The sequence below is a fragment of the Entamoeba invadens genome (assembly GCF_000330505.1).
Source record: "Entamoeba invadens IP1 unplaced genomic scaffold scaff_1105074726711, whole genome shotgun sequence".
NCBI lineage: Eukaryota > Evosea > Mastigamoebida > Endamoebidae > Entamoeba > Entamoeba invadens.
This window is the reverse complement of record NW_004443648.1, coordinates 549,479-569,725: the sequence shown is the minus strand read 5'-3', so window position 1 is coordinate 569,725 and position 20,247 is coordinate 549,479. Positions and strand designations below refer to the sequence as shown.

The 20,247-nt window shown below is 34.5% G+C and overlaps 11 protein-coding genes across 11 annotated transcripts; 7 read left to right on the top strand and 4 right to left on the bottom strand.

Annotated features, from left to right (window-relative positions):
• Positions 1-770: 770 nt before the first annotated feature.
• EIN_056310 (protein serine/threonine kinase, putative) lies at positions 771-6,036 on the top strand (the record flags this gene model as incomplete). Its single annotated transcript, XM_004259979.1, has 2 exons — positions 771-5,606; positions 5,734-6,036. The coding sequence occupies 2 exons, from the start codon at positions 771-773 to the stop codon at positions 6,034-6,036; spliced, it is 5,139 nt and encodes a 1,712-aa protein (XP_004260027.1).
• Positions 6,037-6,251: 215 nt separating this feature from the next.
• On the top strand, positions 6,252-6,832 carry EIN_056300 (hypothetical protein; the record flags this gene model as incomplete). Its single annotated transcript, XM_004259978.1, has 2 exons — positions 6,252-6,542; positions 6,608-6,832. 2 exons carry the CDS (start codon positions 6,252-6,254, stop codon positions 6,830-6,832), a joined length of 516 nt encoding a protein of 171 aa, XP_004260026.1.
• A 303-nt stretch (positions 6,833-7,135) lies between these two features.
• On the bottom strand, positions 7,136-8,272 carry EIN_056290 (protein farnesyltransferase subunit beta, putative; the record flags this gene model as incomplete). Its single annotated transcript, XM_004259977.1, has 1 exon — positions 7,136-8,272. One exon carries the CDS (start codon positions 8,270-8,272, stop codon positions 7,136-7,138), a length of 1,137 nt encoding a protein of 378 aa, XP_004260025.1.
• A 197-nt stretch (positions 8,273-8,469) lies between these two features.
• On the top strand, positions 8,470-8,971 carry EIN_056280 (signal recognition particle 19 kDa protein, putative; the record flags this gene model as incomplete). Its single annotated transcript, XM_004259976.1, has 2 exons — positions 8,470-8,643; positions 8,774-8,971. 2 exons carry the CDS (start codon positions 8,470-8,472, stop codon positions 8,969-8,971), a joined length of 372 nt encoding a protein of 123 aa, XP_004260024.1.
• Positions 8,972-9,064: 93 nt separating this feature from the next.
• Positions 9,065-10,964, bottom strand: EIN_056270 (hypothetical protein; the record flags this gene model as incomplete). Its single annotated transcript, XM_004259975.1, has 2 exons — positions 9,065-9,310; positions 9,354-10,964. 2 exons carry the CDS (start codon positions 10,962-10,964, stop codon positions 9,065-9,067), a joined length of 1,857 nt encoding a protein of 618 aa, XP_004260023.1.
• A 421-nt stretch (positions 10,965-11,385) lies between these two features.
• EIN_056260 (hypothetical protein) lies at positions 11,386-12,558 on the top strand (the record flags this gene model as incomplete). The annotated part of the gene is made up of 1 exon (XM_004259974.1): positions 11,386-12,558. The coding sequence occupies one exon, from the start codon at positions 11,386-11,388 to the stop codon at positions 12,556-12,558; it is 1,173 nt and encodes a 390-aa protein (XP_004260022.1).
• Positions 12,559-12,619: 61 nt separating this feature from the next.
• EIN_056250 (hypothetical protein) lies at positions 12,620-13,615 on the bottom strand (the record flags this gene model as incomplete). Its single annotated transcript, XM_004259973.1, has 1 exon — positions 12,620-13,615. One exon carries the CDS (start codon positions 13,613-13,615, stop codon positions 12,620-12,622), a length of 996 nt encoding a protein of 331 aa, XP_004260021.1.
• Positions 13,616-13,768: 153 nt separating this feature from the next.
• On the bottom strand, positions 13,769-14,956 carry EIN_056240 (hypothetical protein; the record flags this gene model as incomplete). The annotated part of the gene is made up of 1 exon (XM_004259972.1): positions 13,769-14,956. The coding sequence occupies one exon, from the start codon at positions 14,954-14,956 to the stop codon at positions 13,769-13,771; it is 1,188 nt and encodes a 395-aa protein (XP_004260020.1).
• Positions 14,957-15,334: 378 nt separating this feature from the next.
• EIN_056230 (hypothetical protein) lies at positions 15,335-16,341 on the top strand (the record flags this gene model as incomplete). The annotated part of the gene is made up of 2 exons (XM_004259971.1): positions 15,335-15,840; positions 15,882-16,341. 2 exons carry the CDS (start codon positions 15,335-15,337, stop codon positions 16,339-16,341), a joined length of 966 nt encoding a protein of 321 aa, XP_004260019.1.
• Positions 16,342-16,503: 162 nt separating this feature from the next.
• EIN_056220 (hypothetical protein) lies at positions 16,504-18,386 on the top strand (the record flags this gene model as incomplete). The annotated part of the gene is made up of 6 exons (XM_004259970.1): positions 16,504-16,620; positions 16,749-17,072; positions 17,147-17,241; positions 17,550-17,826; positions 17,871-18,150; positions 18,202-18,386. The coding sequence occupies 6 exons, from the start codon at positions 16,504-16,506 to the stop codon at positions 18,384-18,386; spliced, it is 1,278 nt and encodes a 425-aa protein (XP_004260018.1).
• Positions 18,387-20,211: 1,825 nt separating this feature from the next.
• EIN_056210 (Hypothetical protein) lies at positions 20,212-20,247 on the top strand (the record flags this gene model as incomplete). The annotated part of the gene is made up of 1 exon (XM_004259969.1): positions 20,212-20,247. A coding segment is annotated over one exon (36 nt), but the record flags the coding sequence as incomplete, so codon positions are not given.

Genomic DNA, 20,247 nt, shown 5'->3' with positions numbered 1-20,247 from the left:
TAAGCAATACACATGCATTTCAATAAAATAATAAAACAACTTGTGTTGTTCGTTTTTGAATAACAATAACAAATAAAGATGTATTTTGGTATTACTGACTTGTCAAGATTTTAACGTTTGATAATTAAATTGATTTCAAAATAACTTAAAAAATAATTAAAAGATTATCAAAAACTACACCATTTGGGTTTTATTTTTATATAAAAAACTTTACAGGGATAATACAATATAATACAATTATCTTAAATGCTTGTGAATGTCAAAAAGATATAATGCCCTCTATTTATTAATAAAAGATGCTCTAGTAAAACTGGTTGATATATCATCTCCTTATTAAATTTCTACATTGCATTACATTATTATTATTCTATCACCATGATGAAACCATACGAAAAAAGATGATAATATTGGAAAAAGAATTTAAAAATAGGTATTGTAATTATTGTTATTGACAAAAAAACAACAAAGTACTATACTAGAATGTTTAAAATGATAAAGACAAGTTACAAGTACAAGGAGAGATCAACAATTTATGTTCTAAGATAATACAATACTAATATAAACATATACGATAAATTGGAAAAATAGTTTTTTGAATACTCTGATTTTACATGTGTGAAATAAGTAAACAACAAAAGAGTTAATACCCACTAATGAATATTATAACATGTTTTATTTTTATAAAAAGGATTAAATTGCTATATTTGAAAATCGAAAAGAAAAATAAAAATAAAGTTCGAATTATACTCAAAAATAAATAACACAACAACATGTTTTTTCTGTTTATTGTAGTTGTTTATACAACTGCATTGGAATGCATACCATACTCAACAGTATGTGAGGGTGGATACACATACAACGCAGTCAAAGTCAACGCATCTTCGTGTAGTACAATCCGGGTATTCGACTCTTTCAATTTGTCCTGCGATTGTGTGTTACAACTTTTATCACCCACAAAATTTGTTGTGTCGCGTGGCGCTTACGTTATACTCGACTTTGAAAAAAACCTAACAAATTACATCGAAGAATTCATTTTAGAGGATTACTCGTCCGTAACTTTTCAGTCAAAAATCGATATATTCCAGTTCAAAAAGTTCAAATTTGGATTACACACACAAGTGACATATTATGAGTATATAGTGTATATGAACAATACTATAGTAATGCCACCCCAACTCTCTTCGTCGTACACGAAAGGTGTCACTTTCATCAACTCAAATGTGACTAACAAATCACCAAAATTTGCTGTTACAGGAACATTGAGTTTTTATAATTCGACATTTTCAAATACCGTATTACTCGATCTATCTGCTACTGTTATTCTATTTAACGACTCGGTGTATGACTTTCGAAATGAGCTTAAGACATATTACGACCAGCCAAAGATCTCCTCGAATCATATGATTTTTACTGGGAAGTCGTATGGAAAGATAACCAATTTTGTGTTGTATAATGTGAATAACATCACAGTTGGTGGAAGATCGGAAATCATATACAACAAAGAAGACTTTATAGAGGATTTAATGTTTAATTTAACTCTAACAGATGACTCCATTTTTCACATCTTTGGGGAGTACCAAGTCGGTTCTTCGTTTATTGAAATTATAAGTAAATCGATATTATACGTCGAGAAAGAGTCATCACTGTCAAGAGGTACTTCTTCAACAACAAACTTTGGCTTTGTAATTCAAGAGAACTCAATTGTTCATGTTTTTGGCTCTATACAGCTCTTCTCTTATATTCTTGGTAAAGACAATGCATCGATTTATATGGATGGGTCGGTCTCAACTGGGATATTTCCATTGCCAATTAATATCACATTATGTGGAGATGCATATTTGGAGGTTGGTGGAAATGTCCAATTAATTACCGACAACTTGAGTGTGTATGACAACGCAAGAGTTGTGTTCAAAGACTATATGAATGTAAAAGTGACTTTGTTTTCATTATTGGAATTGTATGATGGAATGCGCTTGTTTCTATATGACAACTCTTCACTCTACTTTGATGTGTATGACAAGATACACGCATCAGATGGTATTTATATGACGTACATGTATGACAACTCGAAAATAGTGTTTCATGGCAAGAATCACGGATTTTTGTTTCAAGTGGAATTGAATAACAACTCTCAAATAATAACAAACGACTCCGTGGACGTGACATTGGCCCATGTCAATTTAAAGGACAATTCAACAATTACAGTCTCAGACAATTCCAAAGTGATTTTAGCAAATTTAAAGTCTTCATATACATCGAAAATAGTGTTTAAAAGTAATGGGAAAATGTCGTTAAGATGTTCCACTGGGGAGTACAACGACGTCTGCTTATTTGAAGAGAGTGTAATCAATTTGAATGGCTTTCCTTTCGACTTTACAAACGTTTCGCTTAATAGTGCACCACTTGATGTGTTTGATACAAAATTACTTTTTAATGACTCAACATTGGAAAACACAATATTACCAACAGAGAGATGCATAAGTCTATTCTCATTTGGAAATGATGCGACTGTACCAACTTTCACTAATCCACAATTCTTCAAGTTATTTGATGGGAAGTTGGTAAGGTTTTGCCCAGACACAATGAACAGTAATATGGAAAAAACTTATTGCACTATGACAAATGAAAATTGGGACGAATCACATTTGTTTGAGAGAAATTACCCATTTGATCAAGCTCATTGTCCTTATCCCAATGTTGAAATAATAACTTCATTAAGTCGTGTTGTAATTGGAAACTATCAAATATCGGCAACATTTCTTAATGAAACGAATTTGGTATTCAGTGAAGTTGCGAATGCGCCACAGAAAGTCACTGGGAAGCTGAAAGAAGTTACTTTTCCATCTGGAGTGACAATTAAAAATTTGTGTTCTGTCATTGAACGAGTTGTTGTTGAATTACTACAAAATGGGACGTATAGTTACACGTCTGTTTGTAAAGAGTTTTCGAGTACAAGTCTGACACATTTTAAAATATCAAAAGAGAGTGAGATGAAAGGGACATTGGAGCAAGGGTATCTTACTATAGACAACAACACTTTTATTATATCAACTAATTTTGGAGTTCTACTTTACATTTCAAACAAATTGGCACCTTCATATATAACAACAAACCTCACTTTTGATATTCTTGTTATTGGAAAGATTGGATTCTTTTCATCTGGTGAGTTGTGTAAATATGGTCGTGTCACGTCTACAATTTCTGAGTGTTTTAAATATGACAAGATGCGATGTGATGAAGGGTACTTTAAGAACGGAAATAGTTGTATTGACTGTGTTGATACCAATTGTATAAAATGCACAAACAAAGAGTGTGTTTTATGTGCAAATAACTTCGTTCTTAATAATGGTGTTTGTGATCCAAAACCATCGAGTTGTCAGTATGCATTGAATAACATATGTTTTAAATGTCAAGATGGGTATTCGATGGTGGGCACAAAATGCTTAACAACATCACCACTTCCCAATTGCACTGAAAGTCGAAACAATATATGTATACAGTGTACATCAACTTTGATGGTAATAAAGGATGGAATTTGTGTGCAATATGAAGGAGCTGTATTGACGACTTTAATATCAGTTATAAAATGTGAACCGGGCTATTACACGATGAATGGGATATGTTACAAATGTATTCAAACGCACCCACACTGTTTAACATGTGACTCATTAAAATGTTTTATCTGCGAAAATGGTTATGATCTAAAGAGTGATGGAATGTGCTATGATCAAAATTGCGAGACATACAATTATGTAGATGTCTGTATCACGTGTAAAGAGGGGTATTTACTTGATGAATCTAAAAAGTGTATGACTCGTATTGATAATTGTTCGCTACAGTCATTGTATACGTGTTACCTTTGTGAAGAAGGTCATTACCTTTTAAATGGAATTTGTGTTTCCATTATCGCAAACTGTTTAAGCAACTCCAACACTGGATGTATAAGATGTAACCCGGGCTACTTTCTTAATTCAATGAAGTTGTGCGAAAAATGCCAAATAAATTGTTTGACGTGTGGCACTTCACCTTCAAATTGTCTTTCATGCCACGAAAACACCTTTTTGTTTGAAAACAAGTGTATTACGTCTTCCAAGTATGGCAATTTATGTGACAGATATACCTCAAATGGGTATTGTGTCCATTGTATATCGGGATACTTCTTAGAAAGTGATTCATGTCAAATGTGTTTATCGTCGTGTGGGATATGTAGTAACAAGTATTACTGTATAACATGTAAAGAGGGGTACTTTTTGTCAATTTATGGAGAGTGTTTAAATAATTCACAAGTTGGTGACTGTGCAGTCAATGTATCGACTTCATATGGGTGTATAAAATGTAATCCGGGTAATTATTTACATGATAAGCAGTGTTTCAATTGTCCTTTTGGATGTGATTCATGTGATGCAATGCAATGTTTCTCTTGTTATGACGAATATGTGTTTATAAACAAACGGTGTATTGCACGTGTATTTATATCAAAATGTCTTTCAGCAAATAACGGTACATGCGTTTCATGTTCATTCTGGTACGTTCCAAGTACTGATGGGACTTTTTGTAAAAATGCGCCAGTGTGGTGGGTGATCTTTCTTGTAGTTGTTTGGTGTTTTATAGTTATGGTTGTGGCCATACTAATACTTATCTTCATCCTTTACAAAATTATATCAAAATATATCCGAAACAAAAAGTTGGATATGTTAGTCACAAAGATGTCCAATGGTAATATCCTTACACATGAATTAATACAAGGCGTATATTCCAATGTGAGTAAAATAATTGCTGACAACGAAAATAGTCTCCTTCCTGTATTTGTAAAGACTACCACAACATTTGTTGTAGGCAATAAAGAGAAACATACAGTACGACTTCAAGTTAAAGGACAGAACAACAAATATCGATATCTTATAAGTGTAACACCACCCGTAGTATTATTAAAGAAGAACGAGGCGTGCACTTTTACAGTAACTATAGAGCCTTATTGTACTTGTCGAATTGATGACATTGTTTCAATTTTTATAAATGATAAAAATAAACAAAGAGGTGAACGTGTGACACTTCCTATAATAGCAGAGTCTATGATGTCGTCATATTTAGATCAAACAGAAATAGTTATAAAACGTATGATAGGTGAAGGAAGCTTTGGTAAAGTGTATTTAGGACTCTTTAGAGGCACACAAGTTGCTCTTAAAATATTGAAACAGATCAACTTAGATCAAGAGACGTTAAACGAATTCAAAAAAGAGGTGGAGATGCTCAACAAATTTCGATGCGACCAAATCATTCATTTCTTTGGAAGTGTACGCATGCCAAAGATCATAGGAATGGTGATTGAATATGCACCTTATGGTTCTCTCAGAAACAATTTCAATACAAAGAAGGAACAAGTCGATGAAAAAATTCGAATTAAAATACTTCTTGACACATCCACAGCACTCAGTTACTTACATTCCAATGGGGTGCTTCATCGAGACATCAAACCTGACAATGTACTTCTTTTCGATAAAACAAATATTGTCTCTACCAATGCAAAGCTTTCTGATTTTGGTTCATCGAGAAATATTAATTTGTTCATTTCAAATATGTCATTTACAAAAGGAGTTGGTACACCCGTTTGTTATTAGTTATTATAGTATTATTATTTAATAATTTTAATATATAGTTATGATTTTTATTTATTATTCTAGTAATAATAATTATTATTATAATTATAATAGTTATGAATATTAATATGAATAGGTCTACATGGCACCAGAAATATACAACAAAAACAGATATAGTAAAGCTGCAGATATATTCGCGTTGGGAATTACAATGCTCGAATGCATGAAATGGGGTGACGCTTATGTCGGGGAGATGTTCACATTCGCGTGGCAAGTGCCTGATTTTATAAACAAAGGAAATCGACTTCCAAAGCCGGATAATGTCACGGATGAAATGTTTCATGTTATTCAGGCGTGTTGGGATGATATACCCCAAAACAGGTTAACTGCAGAAGAGGTGTGTAACACATTAGCACTTATTGAACAGAGACTTAACTAATTGTAATCATAAAAACGTTAGTATGTTAAAATTGGTTGTTAAGAAATGAATTTGAGGAATGATTCACCCGTTATATTATGACGGCAAATTTCATGTTTTAAAATAAAGTATACTTTTATTACATAATAATTTATAAAACAAATGGTTTTTAAAATAGTTTAGTACTAGTATAGAGAGATTACTATTTAAATATAAATCTGTGTTTAAAGAAGTTGATGCCCCGAGTTGGGAACAACAAAAACACGACTAAAAAGAAGAGGTATCAGCCTCCCTTAGTCGGGACGCAAAGAAAACACCCACAATTTGCACGAAAACGAAATGCTAAAGAGAAACCAGCGAATGAGAACACTGAAAATGAAGATAAAATCAAGATGGAGGAGGAGATTGAAAACGACGAAATGAAAGTCGAAGAGAACGAAGAAGAGCCGCAAGAGAGGGTTGAAGAAAACCCTAAAATCAACGAAGAGAAAAAACCGCGAAAAATTCGAAGCAAAAAAATCTTGTCAGTTTGTCACTCTCTCATTTTTGATTGTGGTTTGCGAATGGCTCAAACTTGGACACTTACAACTAGCTTGAAGAACAACTTGCTTTGGTCGAATCAGTTGTCAGCTCGGGAGCAGAAAAGAGTGGTGCCGTGATGCAAAAAACAGTGGAAAAGGTACAGAAACAGGACTTGAAGGTGGCTCGAAGAACAATGAATAAACAAAGAAAAACACAACTCAAAGAGAAAGAGATGGAAAAGCTCAAGAATAAGCTGCTTGAAGAGAAAGAAAAGAAAAAGAAATTATCTGATTGATTATTTTTTACTATATGATTTAATTTTAATTATTATAATTATTGGGTGATTAATAATGACAGAAAGAATGGAAATTTGAGGGGCAAAAAGAGTGAAAATACTTTAGACAATTGATATGCAATGTGTTTGGCTATTTAAAGTTTACACAAACATCTTTGTGTTGAAACTCCGAAAAGAGGTTCGTTGGTGTAAAATTACGAATTTCAATTGTTGAAATGATGTGTTATATCTGTTACATGAACTTGTTAGATACTCTCTTCGAACAACAAAGAAAGGAGGTATAACTCATAAAAAGAAAGAAAATTAAATTGACTTGAAGTAGTCACATGCCTGTTTAAACAAGGCAAGATCAACACCCATTGCAGGTTCTACCTGCCCAATTTGGTCTTTCATCTTATGGTTGGTTGCGTACAAAACTGCCGACATACCGGAGAGAGAATAATTCGTGTGATACAAGTCAACACTTTTTGTGGGTTTGTCTCTGAACCCTCCGTCTTTGCTTTGACTCGCAAGGATGACGTAATCAAGTAACTTCTCGACATCTGGCATAACATCGATCGCTTGGAACTTCTTTGAGTACTTCTTAAGAACACCAAATACCGCCGCTTGCCAGAATGTATAACACACATCAACCAACTTGTTGATTCTCCCGTTGAACCCGCCCTCCACAGGCATTTGGCGCTGAATAAGCCACCTGACCAACTTGTCAATATCAATCTCATCAACTCTGCCAAGCAACGCAAGTGCAGAAACAGCGCAGTATGTATAGCCGCCATGTGCCTCTCCCCCAGGGTTACCCGAAAACCCACCTTCGTACGTTTGACATTTCAACAACCACTCAGCAACTCCTTTCAAAAGATTTTCGTCCAAAATGTTCAAAACAATTGCAGTGGTCATCGCACAATAGCTGCTTCTCGTGTCGGTATCGCTTCCGTCCTTGTTCATCTCAAAAGAACCGTCTGGAAATTTGCACGACATCAAAAAATTGTAAATCGCGCGTCTGTCGATGCACTGGTAAGCCTTTGTCGTTCCAATGGAAATCATTGCGTTGATTCCTGAGTAGCACCCAGCGATGATTGGGCGTGTGAGTTGCGACCCTTTAAAAACTCCGTCAGGCGCAGTGACAAGAGCAAGAGCAGTCTCGAATCTCGGAAGTAAGTCAGTGACGTTTGCTTTGAGTAAACGGAGCGAGTTCAAAGTCCAGTACAAAATCCAAGTTGTTGACGATTCCAAAGTCTCGAAAGACGATGGGAGCGGGTGTGTAGCAGACGCGATCAGCCACTTTGAGTGGAGCTCGTTGTTAAATGAATAGGATAGAAATTTTGATTTAATGATATATCGCGTGTAGTCCTTTTCGCGTTCGACAGAGTTCTCCGTCTTTCTTTGGTCTTGTGAAGTGACGGTGTCAATTTCAATGGGCAATATTTCGTCCGCCATCATCTATTTTCGAGATGATCTTTTTCAAATCCATTTCAAAAAGTTCCAAGTTAGGTTTTTGAAATTTCACTTTCCATTTCCGCTGTGTCAAACTTCCTTAGAATACTACTTTTGTTGTTGTTCCAACATCTCCACGTCGCTGTTTTACGACCAACAACACCATTTTTTAACTTTTTTGGAAAGAACTCGAAAATGAGACAATGAGCGCCAAACCCGAGACCAAAAGGTGGGTTGTGATATATCCCGCTTACATGGACAGCGAACTGAAGACTTCTCAGGGCAGAAAAATATCCAAAGAGGACAGCATCAAATCGCCAAGTATTTTCGATTTAAAAAAAGGGTGTGAGCTTCTCAACCTCCACTTTGCTCTCGAGGTTTGTCTTTCTTGAGTGGTGATGTATTTTCCTTGTGGACAAATACTATATTTAACCATTTAAATACTAGTGTTTTATTAGACGACGATAATTAGAAAGTGCTGAAATAAACTATACAAATAACCTTCAGAGACAGAAGTATCCGAGACAGCAGTGGGTGATGGGGCGGGTCCGTGTTGAGTTGAAAGACGAAAGCAACCAACCAACATCGTCATACAAAAACAAACTTGCTGTAATCAGGGCAATTTCAAAACAGATTAAAGTGTGTCGCGAGGAGGCCGAGAAAGAAGCGGCCAAAGAGGCCGGAAAGAAGAAGAATAAAAAGTAATTTCGATTTTTTAGACTTTTTTGGTTCAAACACTCACACGCTAAACTCAACACCTGTGAGTTAAACTGTCAAGTGGACCAAAACATAAACAAGTCACTCTAAATTACCTTCAAGTTGTTTCAAGTTTTTAGGGTCGATAGTAACAAAGAACTGCTCAGCAAATATAACAGTGAACCTCAACAAGCTGAAATGTGAGACTGCAAGTGATTCAAAAGAAAGGATATATGAGTATTTAATCTTCTCTTCCAACCCAAAGTATGTGAAGACCTCCTTAAGTCCTTTCGTTCTAAACACACTGCATCTCTCGAGAGATACTGCAATGACGTATTCCGTACAACCCTTGCAATGAGTTTCTTTACACATCAAATACCAAAAGACAAACTGAAAATCGAGCGTCTATAACTCCTTCCACAAAGCACTGCGCTAAAACAGAAAAATCACTGATTTGTACGACAAACACGTTATGCTCAATTGTTATTAACATTTTTCCTCTTGAAAATTGACAGCTTTGAACTTTCAAATTGAGTGCTCGTGCAAAGTCTGTCGTTTGAACAACACCTTGCTCGTCAATCGCAATCACTGCATTCCCATTAAATCCAACAGCCACAACAGGGTGTGCCATTTTAAACATCACTTTCGTCGGGCCGTCCAATTCAAAGCAGCAGACACAACCATTTGTGGTGCCAAACGAAAACTTTTTGTCGTCTCCCCGACATGAAACACACGTGACCTCTCCTCTCTTATTTAATTCAACATTATACGCGCATTTTATCACCTCAAAAGTGTCATTTCGGAAGAGAAAAACGTCATGTCCACCAGATAGTATGCTATAGGCTTCCGTTGTGTCCACTGTAATTCGACCAGCTGGTGCAACATTGACTTTGTAATGTCCGTCTGTTTTGAATTGATCGAGTCCATGAAGATTCTTTTTCAATGGACATCTGATGACATCTCCTTCCTTTGAAATGGCAACAACATTATAATCAGTGATGTAGCTCATTGCAGCCACGCTCTTCCCATCAAAAAGTGTTCCTCTTGTTGTGTTGATATCAAAGTAATCTTGTGTCTCATCGTTTGGTGGTTGTGGCATTGATGGAAACTCGCCAAACGAAGCCGATGTTGGGTCTTGAGTTGGTTGGAAGAAGATGCCATTGCGGAAGAAGACTGTGCTTTCTGGAAGTTTTTCAGTGATGTAATAACACTGATCGATTTTTTTTCTTGTACAGTAGGCAAGTCCATTTAATGTGATGGCATAGAATGTACCCTTTAATGGTTTAATATCAATAACGTCCGTCATTTTGTATTTGTATGGCGTTGTTGAGTCCAAAGATATTTCAAGAATGGTTCCATTGATAATCAAATAACACCCAAGAAAAGCCTTCACTATTTTCACGGTTTTAATTATCGTATCGAAGAACCCATTGATATTCGTTTTGATTAAATACGACCGGATATTTGGAGAGTCCGAACAACAAAGTGAAGCCAAAAAGTAGCCATTGTTGTCCAACGTGTACAACACCTGTGAGCAGACATCATAATCGAAAGCAATAATTGGGTTCGGCTCAACATCATATGTAGCAAACAAAGCAAGGTCATCAAAGTTTTTCACATCCAATAACATGACCGCACCGGTATCGGTTGAAACCCCAACAATGGTGTTGGTGATGAATTTCACGTCGGTGAAATGTGGCAAGCCTTTGTTGTATGGATCGTGAAGGGCGGGCAAACAGAAATGTCCTTTATAAACGATTTCATTCTTTACGTTAGAAAAAAAGTAGGCTCCGCTTTCGTCAATGGAGCAGAATAACCCATCACAGTACGATGTGCCACGTGATGCCTCTAGGTTGTATGGCCTTGTGTCGAGGTATGCAGAGACCCTTTCGCGATTGTTTAAGTTAAGAATGTAAAAGAAATGCTTCTCAAAGGACACAGTCATAGTCGCAGAGTCCGAAAATCGCCAGATTTTGAAAATTGTGCTGTTCTCAAGTTCCATCCCTTTTTCTGTCTGAGTTCTCTTTTCACTCTTCCATCTCTCCATTCCTCCTTTAAAATGTCTAGTTCATTTAAACTAATAACAATCTAATGTATATAATAACTCATATTTTGATAAATTTATCATGAAAACTTTTTTTAAAATACATTATAGTTCATCATACTATTTTACAATATCAAGTCATATATAGTAAAACATTAATATATTTATAATTTTTTTATCTGATTAACTAATTTAAAATAAAAATATAGTTCATCTCATTAATTCATTTCTTGTTAAAAAAAATATTATAATTAATCAATAAATTATTTGTTGATTTGGGATAAAAATGAGCTACTTTTTGAATAAAAAACAATCCCTTAACCCTCAACACAAGAAAAAGCAGGAAACTATAAAAAGTCATTAAAAGAACTATAAAATCATGAGTATAGTAACAATAGGGTCTTACGATGGTTTCTTAGCTGGGTGGGAATTTCACCGAGTAGATGGAGTGGTCAAATCGAAACAAACATTTGGCTTTAAAGTACAGGACACATGTATCAAGACGATAACTGTTTCGCCACAATTTTTGGCTCTTGGTGGGTCTGAGGAGTACGTTAAAGTGTACGATTTAGCAAAGAAGAGGGAAGTTTCAACATTATTAGATTTCAGTGGTCCTGTTGTCCGAGTCGTATTACAAGACAAAAAGTTGTACTGTGCATCGAGTGATGGGTATTTAACCACTTACTCAATCAACAGAGACAAAATTGTCATATTCAATAAAACATATGTGATGAAGAGAATCGAAGATTTGGCTGTCGATTCTACTGGCAAAATAGCATTGTGTATTGGGAAAGAGGGTCTGAGTGTTATAAACACTTTGAAAGCCACGGTGGTTTTCCAGAGAAAATTGAAGTTTGCTGCCGAGGGTGTTGCGTGGATCGGACTGAATAAATACATCGCTATATCAGAGAAAGACACCGTCCACATATACAACAGAAAATTCGAGGAGATCCAAACTCTGAAATGCGGTGAACGCGATAAAGTAAGAACAATGTCATCACTCAGTGACATTCTTGTTGCCGGCACCGAGAAGGGGGATGTCTTTTCGTGGAACTTTGCTGAAAAGAAAGAAAAACAAGACGCCCCCAAAGAGCCCCAACACGACGAAAACAATGAAAAACCCTCAGAACAAAATACGTCACCCGAAGCAGGTCCAGAGACCGAAAAGGAAGTGAAAGAAGAAGAAGTTGAACACAAAGATGACGAGAAAGAAAGTAGTGAAGTCGAGTTACATGAAGAAGAATCCAAAGACATTCGAATGAATGAAGAAGCCGATGACGAAGAAGAAAAGATGGAAGAAATTGAAGAAGAAGAAAATGACAGTTCGAGTGAAGAAAGTGTTGACGATGGAAGTTTCCCACACACAAAGAAGATCAAAATCGCAGATGGGAGAATTCGAGGAGTGGAGATGATTTTAATCGACGACTGGGTTGGATATGCCGTCGGATTTAGTAGTGGAAAACTTTGCATAGTGAGTAGAAGTGGAAAAGTGTTGATGGAAATGGAGACTGGGCTTAGAATAACAACATTGAGCACATCGATGCTTCAGTAAATTGATTGAGTATTATCAATTCTCTTCTTCCGTATATAATATCGTATATATCATATAACAATCAGTTAATCATAGAAGTGTGGATCTCTTCCCCAAGTAATTCAGTCAAATCATTTGCTCTATCATCTTCAATTTGATTGAATTTATTAATTTCATCAATGTCAATAGCTTCAACTGTTCCATTATCATTCACAATCACAGAGTTTTTATCGACATCATCAACGTCAATTAAATCTGTTTGTATGGGGACGTTGAGGGAAGTTACTTTCATTTGTGGTGTTGTTGATGACATTTGGATTGGCGAAAATTGTTGCGCGCTTTTTCGTTTTCCTTTTTGCGCTTTGCTTGGTGATTCCGACTTTTTCTTTGGCAAAGACTTTGGAGATGAGAACTCCAATTTGTTCATTCTTTCCGTTTTTGATCTTCTTGGTTTTGTGAGTTTTTGTTTCAATTGGCCTTCTTGCAAAGGTGATTGATGTGCAGGTACTGTAGCCGTTTTCTCAGTCTTTTCGACTTTTTGGAGTGGTATAGTTTTTTGAGTGAAGAGTGGTACATTATTATGTTGTAATATGTTAGTCGTATCCATACTATTATTAGTAGAAGTTGTGAAATAGTTTTGTGCGGACAAAGGTGTGTTTTGTTGATTAATATTGAAGATAGAGTTTTGTTGGGGAGGTAATATAGAATTAGTAAGTGGTTGAGCTTTCCCATCCGTTGAAGTAACAAATGCAGACATTGTATTCGCCTTTGTACGTTGTGTATATTTGACTGGTTCCAACAGGATTTTGTCTGAAATAGTTGAGAACGTTTTGTTATCTTTTTTGAACGGCGAGTCGAGGATCTCCGTATCTTCTGTTTTGTTTTCCTCAACGAGTTTTGGTTGAGTCAGAAACCCTTCATCAAAGTCTTCATCGACGTCGTAGACGTCTCCGACTTTTTTTGAAAGTGGTTTTATCTCCAGCAATGTGTCGTCTGTGATTTCATAATCTTTGTAGATTTGACAACTTGGCAACATATCAAATTTTCGTTTGAGAAGTTGAATTTCGGCATGATTCATTATGTGACTTTTCAGTTTTATTTTCTGTATTAGTTTTATTGTAAATTTTATTAATAACATATATTATTATGGTATTAGTATGAATTGAGTTCTTATTACTGTATTATTTATAATAGTATCATGTTTGATTTTTAATTAAACAGCATAAATACCTCAATAAATCATCTCTCGTGCGGAATTGAAGAATAAAGCGCCGTTCAATCTCTTTTTAAAAATCCCGTCGTTGAATTGAATCCAATCAATTTGTTGTATCCCGCCATTAGACTGTTTAATTCTATTAATAACTATGCCCATGTCTTCCCTCATTGAAAATTTGATGAAACAAAACGAAAGTCCTTTCTTCGCCCCAAAAAGTGCTGTGTTATAAAAGAGCATCAGAGTTTTTTGAAGTCCATTAGTCAAATTCAAAAACAAGTCCAACGATGAGTTAATTGGGAGATTATAAAAACACAAAGTATTTGTTTTTGTGAGTGGTTGTCCGTTATAAAAAGAGAAGAGTTCCATTGCAAAGTAATTTTGGATTTCATTTTTCTTTTCTGTCTCCAAATGACAAAACGTGTTTTTCACAAAAAGTTCGAATGGAGAGATGTCATTTTTAGTTGGTTTATAATTCGTATTATTAATAGAATTAATATAAAACGTTAAGAAATCCACGTCGAAACGAATCTGCCCGACTTGAGTGATATGTTTTGCAATAGTTTCTAAACACGACGAACAAATATGAGTGGACGATCCAAAGTGTTGACAAGAACTTCTCAGAAAACCTTCTGTGAACAAAAAATTAAGAACAAAACAGGTACTATAAAAAGATGGATTTTCAAACCCATTGAGAGTGAGAACAGACAAAATGTTCGTACGAAGAAGGTCGACCTCCCGACTTTTCTTAATAAGTGAAGAGAAGAACTTCCACATTTCCGCTCGCTTCTCTTCATAATCAAATAACACAAATGTGAATTTCTCGTCGTTCAATGTTAATCGAGACTCGCTTTCAACGGTACTCATATCGACAAAAAGGTCTTTGAAATTCTGCTTAACTTCTTCTTTGTCGTCGGAATCAATCATAAGTTCAACTACGGTGTGCGACCGATTCCCATAACAGTCCGCTATAATCAACTCCGGAAAGTAATTTAACGTGTCTAAAATAACGCCAGGAATCGGTGGAGATACGTCGTCATTCGAAAATGATTTTTCTGGAGGTACTGTCGGAAGGATATACTGTTGTCTGTCAATATTTGAATGTTCCATAATTCGATGAAGGAGAAGTTGTGAAGGGTCTGTTATACCTTTACAACATCCATAAAGTTTTGGTGAGACTTTCAACACTTCCTTTGGTGTTGACATTAAACTTTTGAATTAAGTTGTTCCTATAATTACTAGTTATGGTACTATTGAAGCTTAACTTCGAATTACTGTATTATAAATTATAAATAATAATATTACTATTATTATTATAATAATATTTAATGCAAAAACAATAAATAGTAATAAAAAAATTAAAAAATATATTATAATAATTTATTGGTTTAATTATAATATTATTTTAGTATATTGATGATGTTAATAATTTAATTTTTTAAAGTTATTTCACTCATGTTCTTATTTCTACGAAATCGAAGTAAACTCAAATTATTATTATATAATTCATATATTATAAATTATAGTTTTTTTAAAATGCTTCAAAAAGCACAAAGAACTTAGTTTAAAACTATAAAAGAGAGAATGGAATACATTAGACAATTGAGTTACAATGTGGGGTCTTACTTCTATAATTCATTTTCTTCTCACAATTTCCACCCACTGAAACCTTTTGATATTACCCATCCTGTCTTCATCTTTGGATTATCTTACACTCACGACACTCCTTCGGAACTTTCTTTTGCTGATGCAGCTCATCGCATACACGACTTGATCACCATCACTTACAGACAAAAATACGCCACACTAGGACACACATATTTAACTTCAGACGCTGGATGGGGGTGTGCCATTCGATCGGTTCAAATGCTTCTTGTGAACTCGATAGTGGTATATCTCGACAAAAGCTTTCACCCGGAGTATACCTCCCACGACCACATCGCAATAAAAAACAACGCGAAACAACTTGTCTTCGATAAGGAGTCGTCAGTATTGTCAATACACAATATATACATCCAAGACGCTATTATCAAACACAACCCAACAGGTACTAACTTCCTTCCACCTTCTACATGTGCTACTGCTGTTGCGTTTGTTTAACTTCTTATCAATGAAATACACTGAATGACAGAGACTTGTACAACTTTTGGGAGAAGAGAACGTTTGATGTGTTAATGTGTACCGAATATATCCCTGAAGTCACTCAACCGACACTCCTCTTCATCCCTCGAATCGTTACTAAGTCCGAAAGAAATTTCATCCAAACTACAAGCTTCTTACCACAAAGCAGAGGGTTTGTGGCTGGTATTGGCGACGCCGCTATTTACTGCTTTGGAGTCCAAGAAAAAAGGGTCTTCTTTTTAGACCCACACTTCGTACAAGACGCAAGCGAGGTTGGGTATTTTAACAGACCCATTTTTGAAGCAAATTTTGACGAATTGGATAACTCGTTTGTGTTTGGGATGATGTGCGAAAACAAGAGCGACTGCGAAGTTGTGAGGATGACTTTTAATATGGGGAAGGAGAAGGTTATAGCGCGAGAAATGAATTCAACGGAGAATATCAAAGGCTTTGAGGTGCTCAATTTTTGAAGTGTTTATGAATTGGAATTATTTCTTTGTTATTGTATCTACTCTCCAATACTATAAATAATACTATATATATAGTATAAATACGATATTTCAGATATCTAATAATAATAGTATCAATACTAGATATCTCTAGTTTATATAAATAAAACTTGAAAAGACAGTATGTATACACTCAAAGTGAACCAACGGATGTCTCGACTCTTCCGGTCGAGCACGTGTATGACGAAAACTTCACCACGGGGAGCGAGTTATCTTGGTGTTCGGAATATATGGCATGCGGTTTGTTGAGTTATTAGAGTTACAATGCGAGTTAAAGACGAACACGGAAGTGGGAGGAGAAAGAAAATTCATGTTATTCAAAAAGAGAAAATTGGAGAAGAAACAAAAAGGTAAAAAATGACGAATAGATGTTAATGCCTTTGAATAATGACATTCCAGAAGGTGTTATAAGAACGTTAATACATATATCTATGGGAGACGAAAATAATATGAAAACGACACAATCGATAGTCTCGTTTTTTGGAGAGAACGAACGGGTGCCTGAACTCATCAATTACATTGTGAAACGAGAAGTCGTCTCAAACATCGATTCACCAGAATATATATTCCACTCCAATTCTTCTTTTGAAATTTTTGCAAAAATGTTTTATTTGAAAGAATCTGATGCATTTTTGGAATACGTAGCAAACCAGATCGTGTTAAAAATTCGGAAGTCGAGAATTCGGTTCATCGTTTGTTGATTTAACAAGTCTCTCCATCAAGTGGAAAAGAAGTTTAATTGTGAAGGAACAAATTTAACAACAAGAATGAAACAAAACACATCGTGAAAGATGTCAAAAAAATTGTGAAGCTACTCGATGACCTTCTAACACTTGTTTCAGACACTACAAAATACAGTCGGTTTGTTTTTCTTATTTATTTAATTATATGTTATAATAGAATATTTAATTATAATATAATTAATAATATATATTATTATTTATATTATTTAGGCTTCGCAACCGAGAATTTTCTTATTATAAATTAGTATCTAAAAAAGCTAATAAAACGGGGAAGAAAAATTGACCCGTTTTATTAGCGTTTTTCGATACTAATTTTTGATAAGAAAATTCTCGGTTGCGCACCCTAATATTATTATTTATATTATTATTTATATTATTATTTATATTATTATTTATATTATTATTTATATTAAATTGACTTATTAGCCCTTCAAAGTACTTACTCTACCAAATACTTAAAGTCACATTTTATGACTACCCATTGGAAAACTCCCTGGCGATGGAGGCTTTTGTGTTTGATTGTGTGATCAAAAAGCTACGGACGACAATAACGAAAAATGCGAATGAAAAGATGACGATAGACACGTTTATCAACGTTGTGAATTGGTACATCTCACCATCTGAGGTTGAATGGGGTCCACTTTACCAGATGAAGTTAGCGAGTTTTAGAGATCGCATTCGGCAATGGAAACAACACGTTTTGGTTTGTTAGAAACGATTTGAAGGTAGACCGCATTAACGACACAGGAATTTGAACCGGGGCGTGAGGACGCATTAGTCAGGTGGTTTGTCACGACTGATGGGTTTGTCGAGAAATTGGTGTCAATGGTGTGGTACATTGAAGAGTTTGTAGGTGAGGAGAGTAAGAAATTACTGAACCTTCACTTTGGGACGGGAGACAATGTGCCTTCTTTTAAAAAGGCGGTGAAAGAAATAGCGAATGAAGTTGAGGGTTTGCGACGAACTGCTGACACGGAGAAGCACCAAATGTTACAAATGATGTCGACGATACAAATGAAACACAAAGGTATGTTTTTATAGTTTCTTACTAATTAATTAAACTATATATAATGGATAGATATGAATGAAGAGATTCGGTATTTAGATGAATTACTTAATGCTGGGAAAGCAAGTGAACATAAAACAGAAGAAGAAATTGATGAAAGTTTAACAGCATTATCAAGAGAGAAATCGGAAGCTTCTCTAGATACAGTACCAATGAGTCAGGAGTGCATTGCAGATGACTTCCTAAGCTTTCAGTGAGTGTGCTTTTGAATTGAATTGTTTAGTTTTTATATTTTGAGTATACAAGGAGAAGGGAATTAAGTGGGAAGTCACGAGTAAATTTGATAGAAGAATTAATACAAAGTCAATTGAATTACATTACACAGGGATGACTGGCTGAGAAGAAAACTTGGTTGGAGGGATTTCGACAGATTCTTTTAAAGAATAAGGCTTGAGAGTAGTCAATGTTAAGTCTGAGGAGACCGACCATTCAGCAGAATCAAAGAAGAGTTGGTGCTTAACAGTGGATTTTTTCATCCTTTCCAGGTGAGGTCTTTGGTTGTCCATTAGTGTTTGTTTGTTACAAGATTGTGTGTATTTATGAAATTGGAGGGGGGTGTGGAGTTAAGAAGTGACAAGTAACGATTTTTGTTTTGTAAGAGAACTATTTCTTTGATTCTGTGAAACTATACGTCACACTTATTTATATAAAAATCTTTTTATAATTGTAACTAATCAAAAAATAGAAAAAGTAATTATTATCGGACAAATAAAGTTAAAAAAATCTTGCCCAAATATGACTTTTGTGAACTAATACCAAGTAAAATTAAAACTATTAAAAATAGTTGAAAAACTAAAAACCATTTTTTTATTGTTGTTTTAAATGGCGAATAATAATTTGTTTTTGTTTAATTTACAAATCTATAATAATAAAAAAATAGTTGATTTTATAACAAATAATTTTTTAATTGTTTTAAATTAAAAATAATAATATTTACTATTTGTATATCTAATCATTTTGTACTAATTGATTATTATTAATTATATTATTAATTATAAATATAATTAGAATATCGAATTATTTTAAAAAATTGGAAAAAATATATAAAACAATCTTGATTAAAATTTATCATTTAACATTGATAACATTTCTATTTGATTGGAAATTATTTAATAGTTCAAAATAATAAAAATAAGATCAATTTAAGAAAAATTTTTCTAATTGAACATTTGATTTCGATTATTGTCTCTAATAAATATAAAACGTTTTGCTTAATATTTTTAACATAACAACTTGAAGAAGACGGTTCTAATTTAGTTCATATGAAGAAAAAATCAATTACCAAAATGCTCAAAGACTTATCGTCTGGCAAGCCACCCCATGAACGCGAAAAATGCAATGAACGCTGCAAACGCTATTATCAAGCAAAAAATGAGGAGGAAGAAGTCAAACATCCAATCTCAATATGCCTTTTTTAGTTCTTTTTTTCAATGCCTGTCTTTTTTATTTGTTTAATCTTTTGTTTGCCTTTCCATTTACTCAGCGCTTTGCTTTAACAAAACATACACCCTAGACTTAAATACCATATTTGCGTTTACGTTCCAACACATCTCAATCTCAACATTTTAAGATTGAATCAAACTCTCTCAACAACAATCCTATAACATTTTAATAACAATATTAATAACAAAATCTATTCTGTCCTTCAAAAAGAAATTCGAAAAATCATCCTGTTATAATAAAAAAGAATAAAAATAAAAAGATTGAACTTAAAAATCATAGTGTATTTCCAAAGTCATGCCGATTTTGGTGTTTTTTGTAATTTTCAGTGTTCTTGGGAAGGTAGACGACAGTATAAAATATGACATAATTGACATTCCGGTCTCAACAGACCTGATCAACGAGATCGATGAGCGTGTAAATAAGATGTTTTCGATGAAAAAGGCCAGTTTAAAACTTAAGGTCTCGCGTTTAATCTCAAAAGTGGAAAACCTAAAAACTCGGATGGAGAACGCTCTTCAGTCGTGTCGTTCCGAGGTGACGAAAAATGAGATGATCGAAAAGATTGAAAATCTTAAAAATGAGAGACGGAAGATTGACGAGTACGAAAAGACGAAG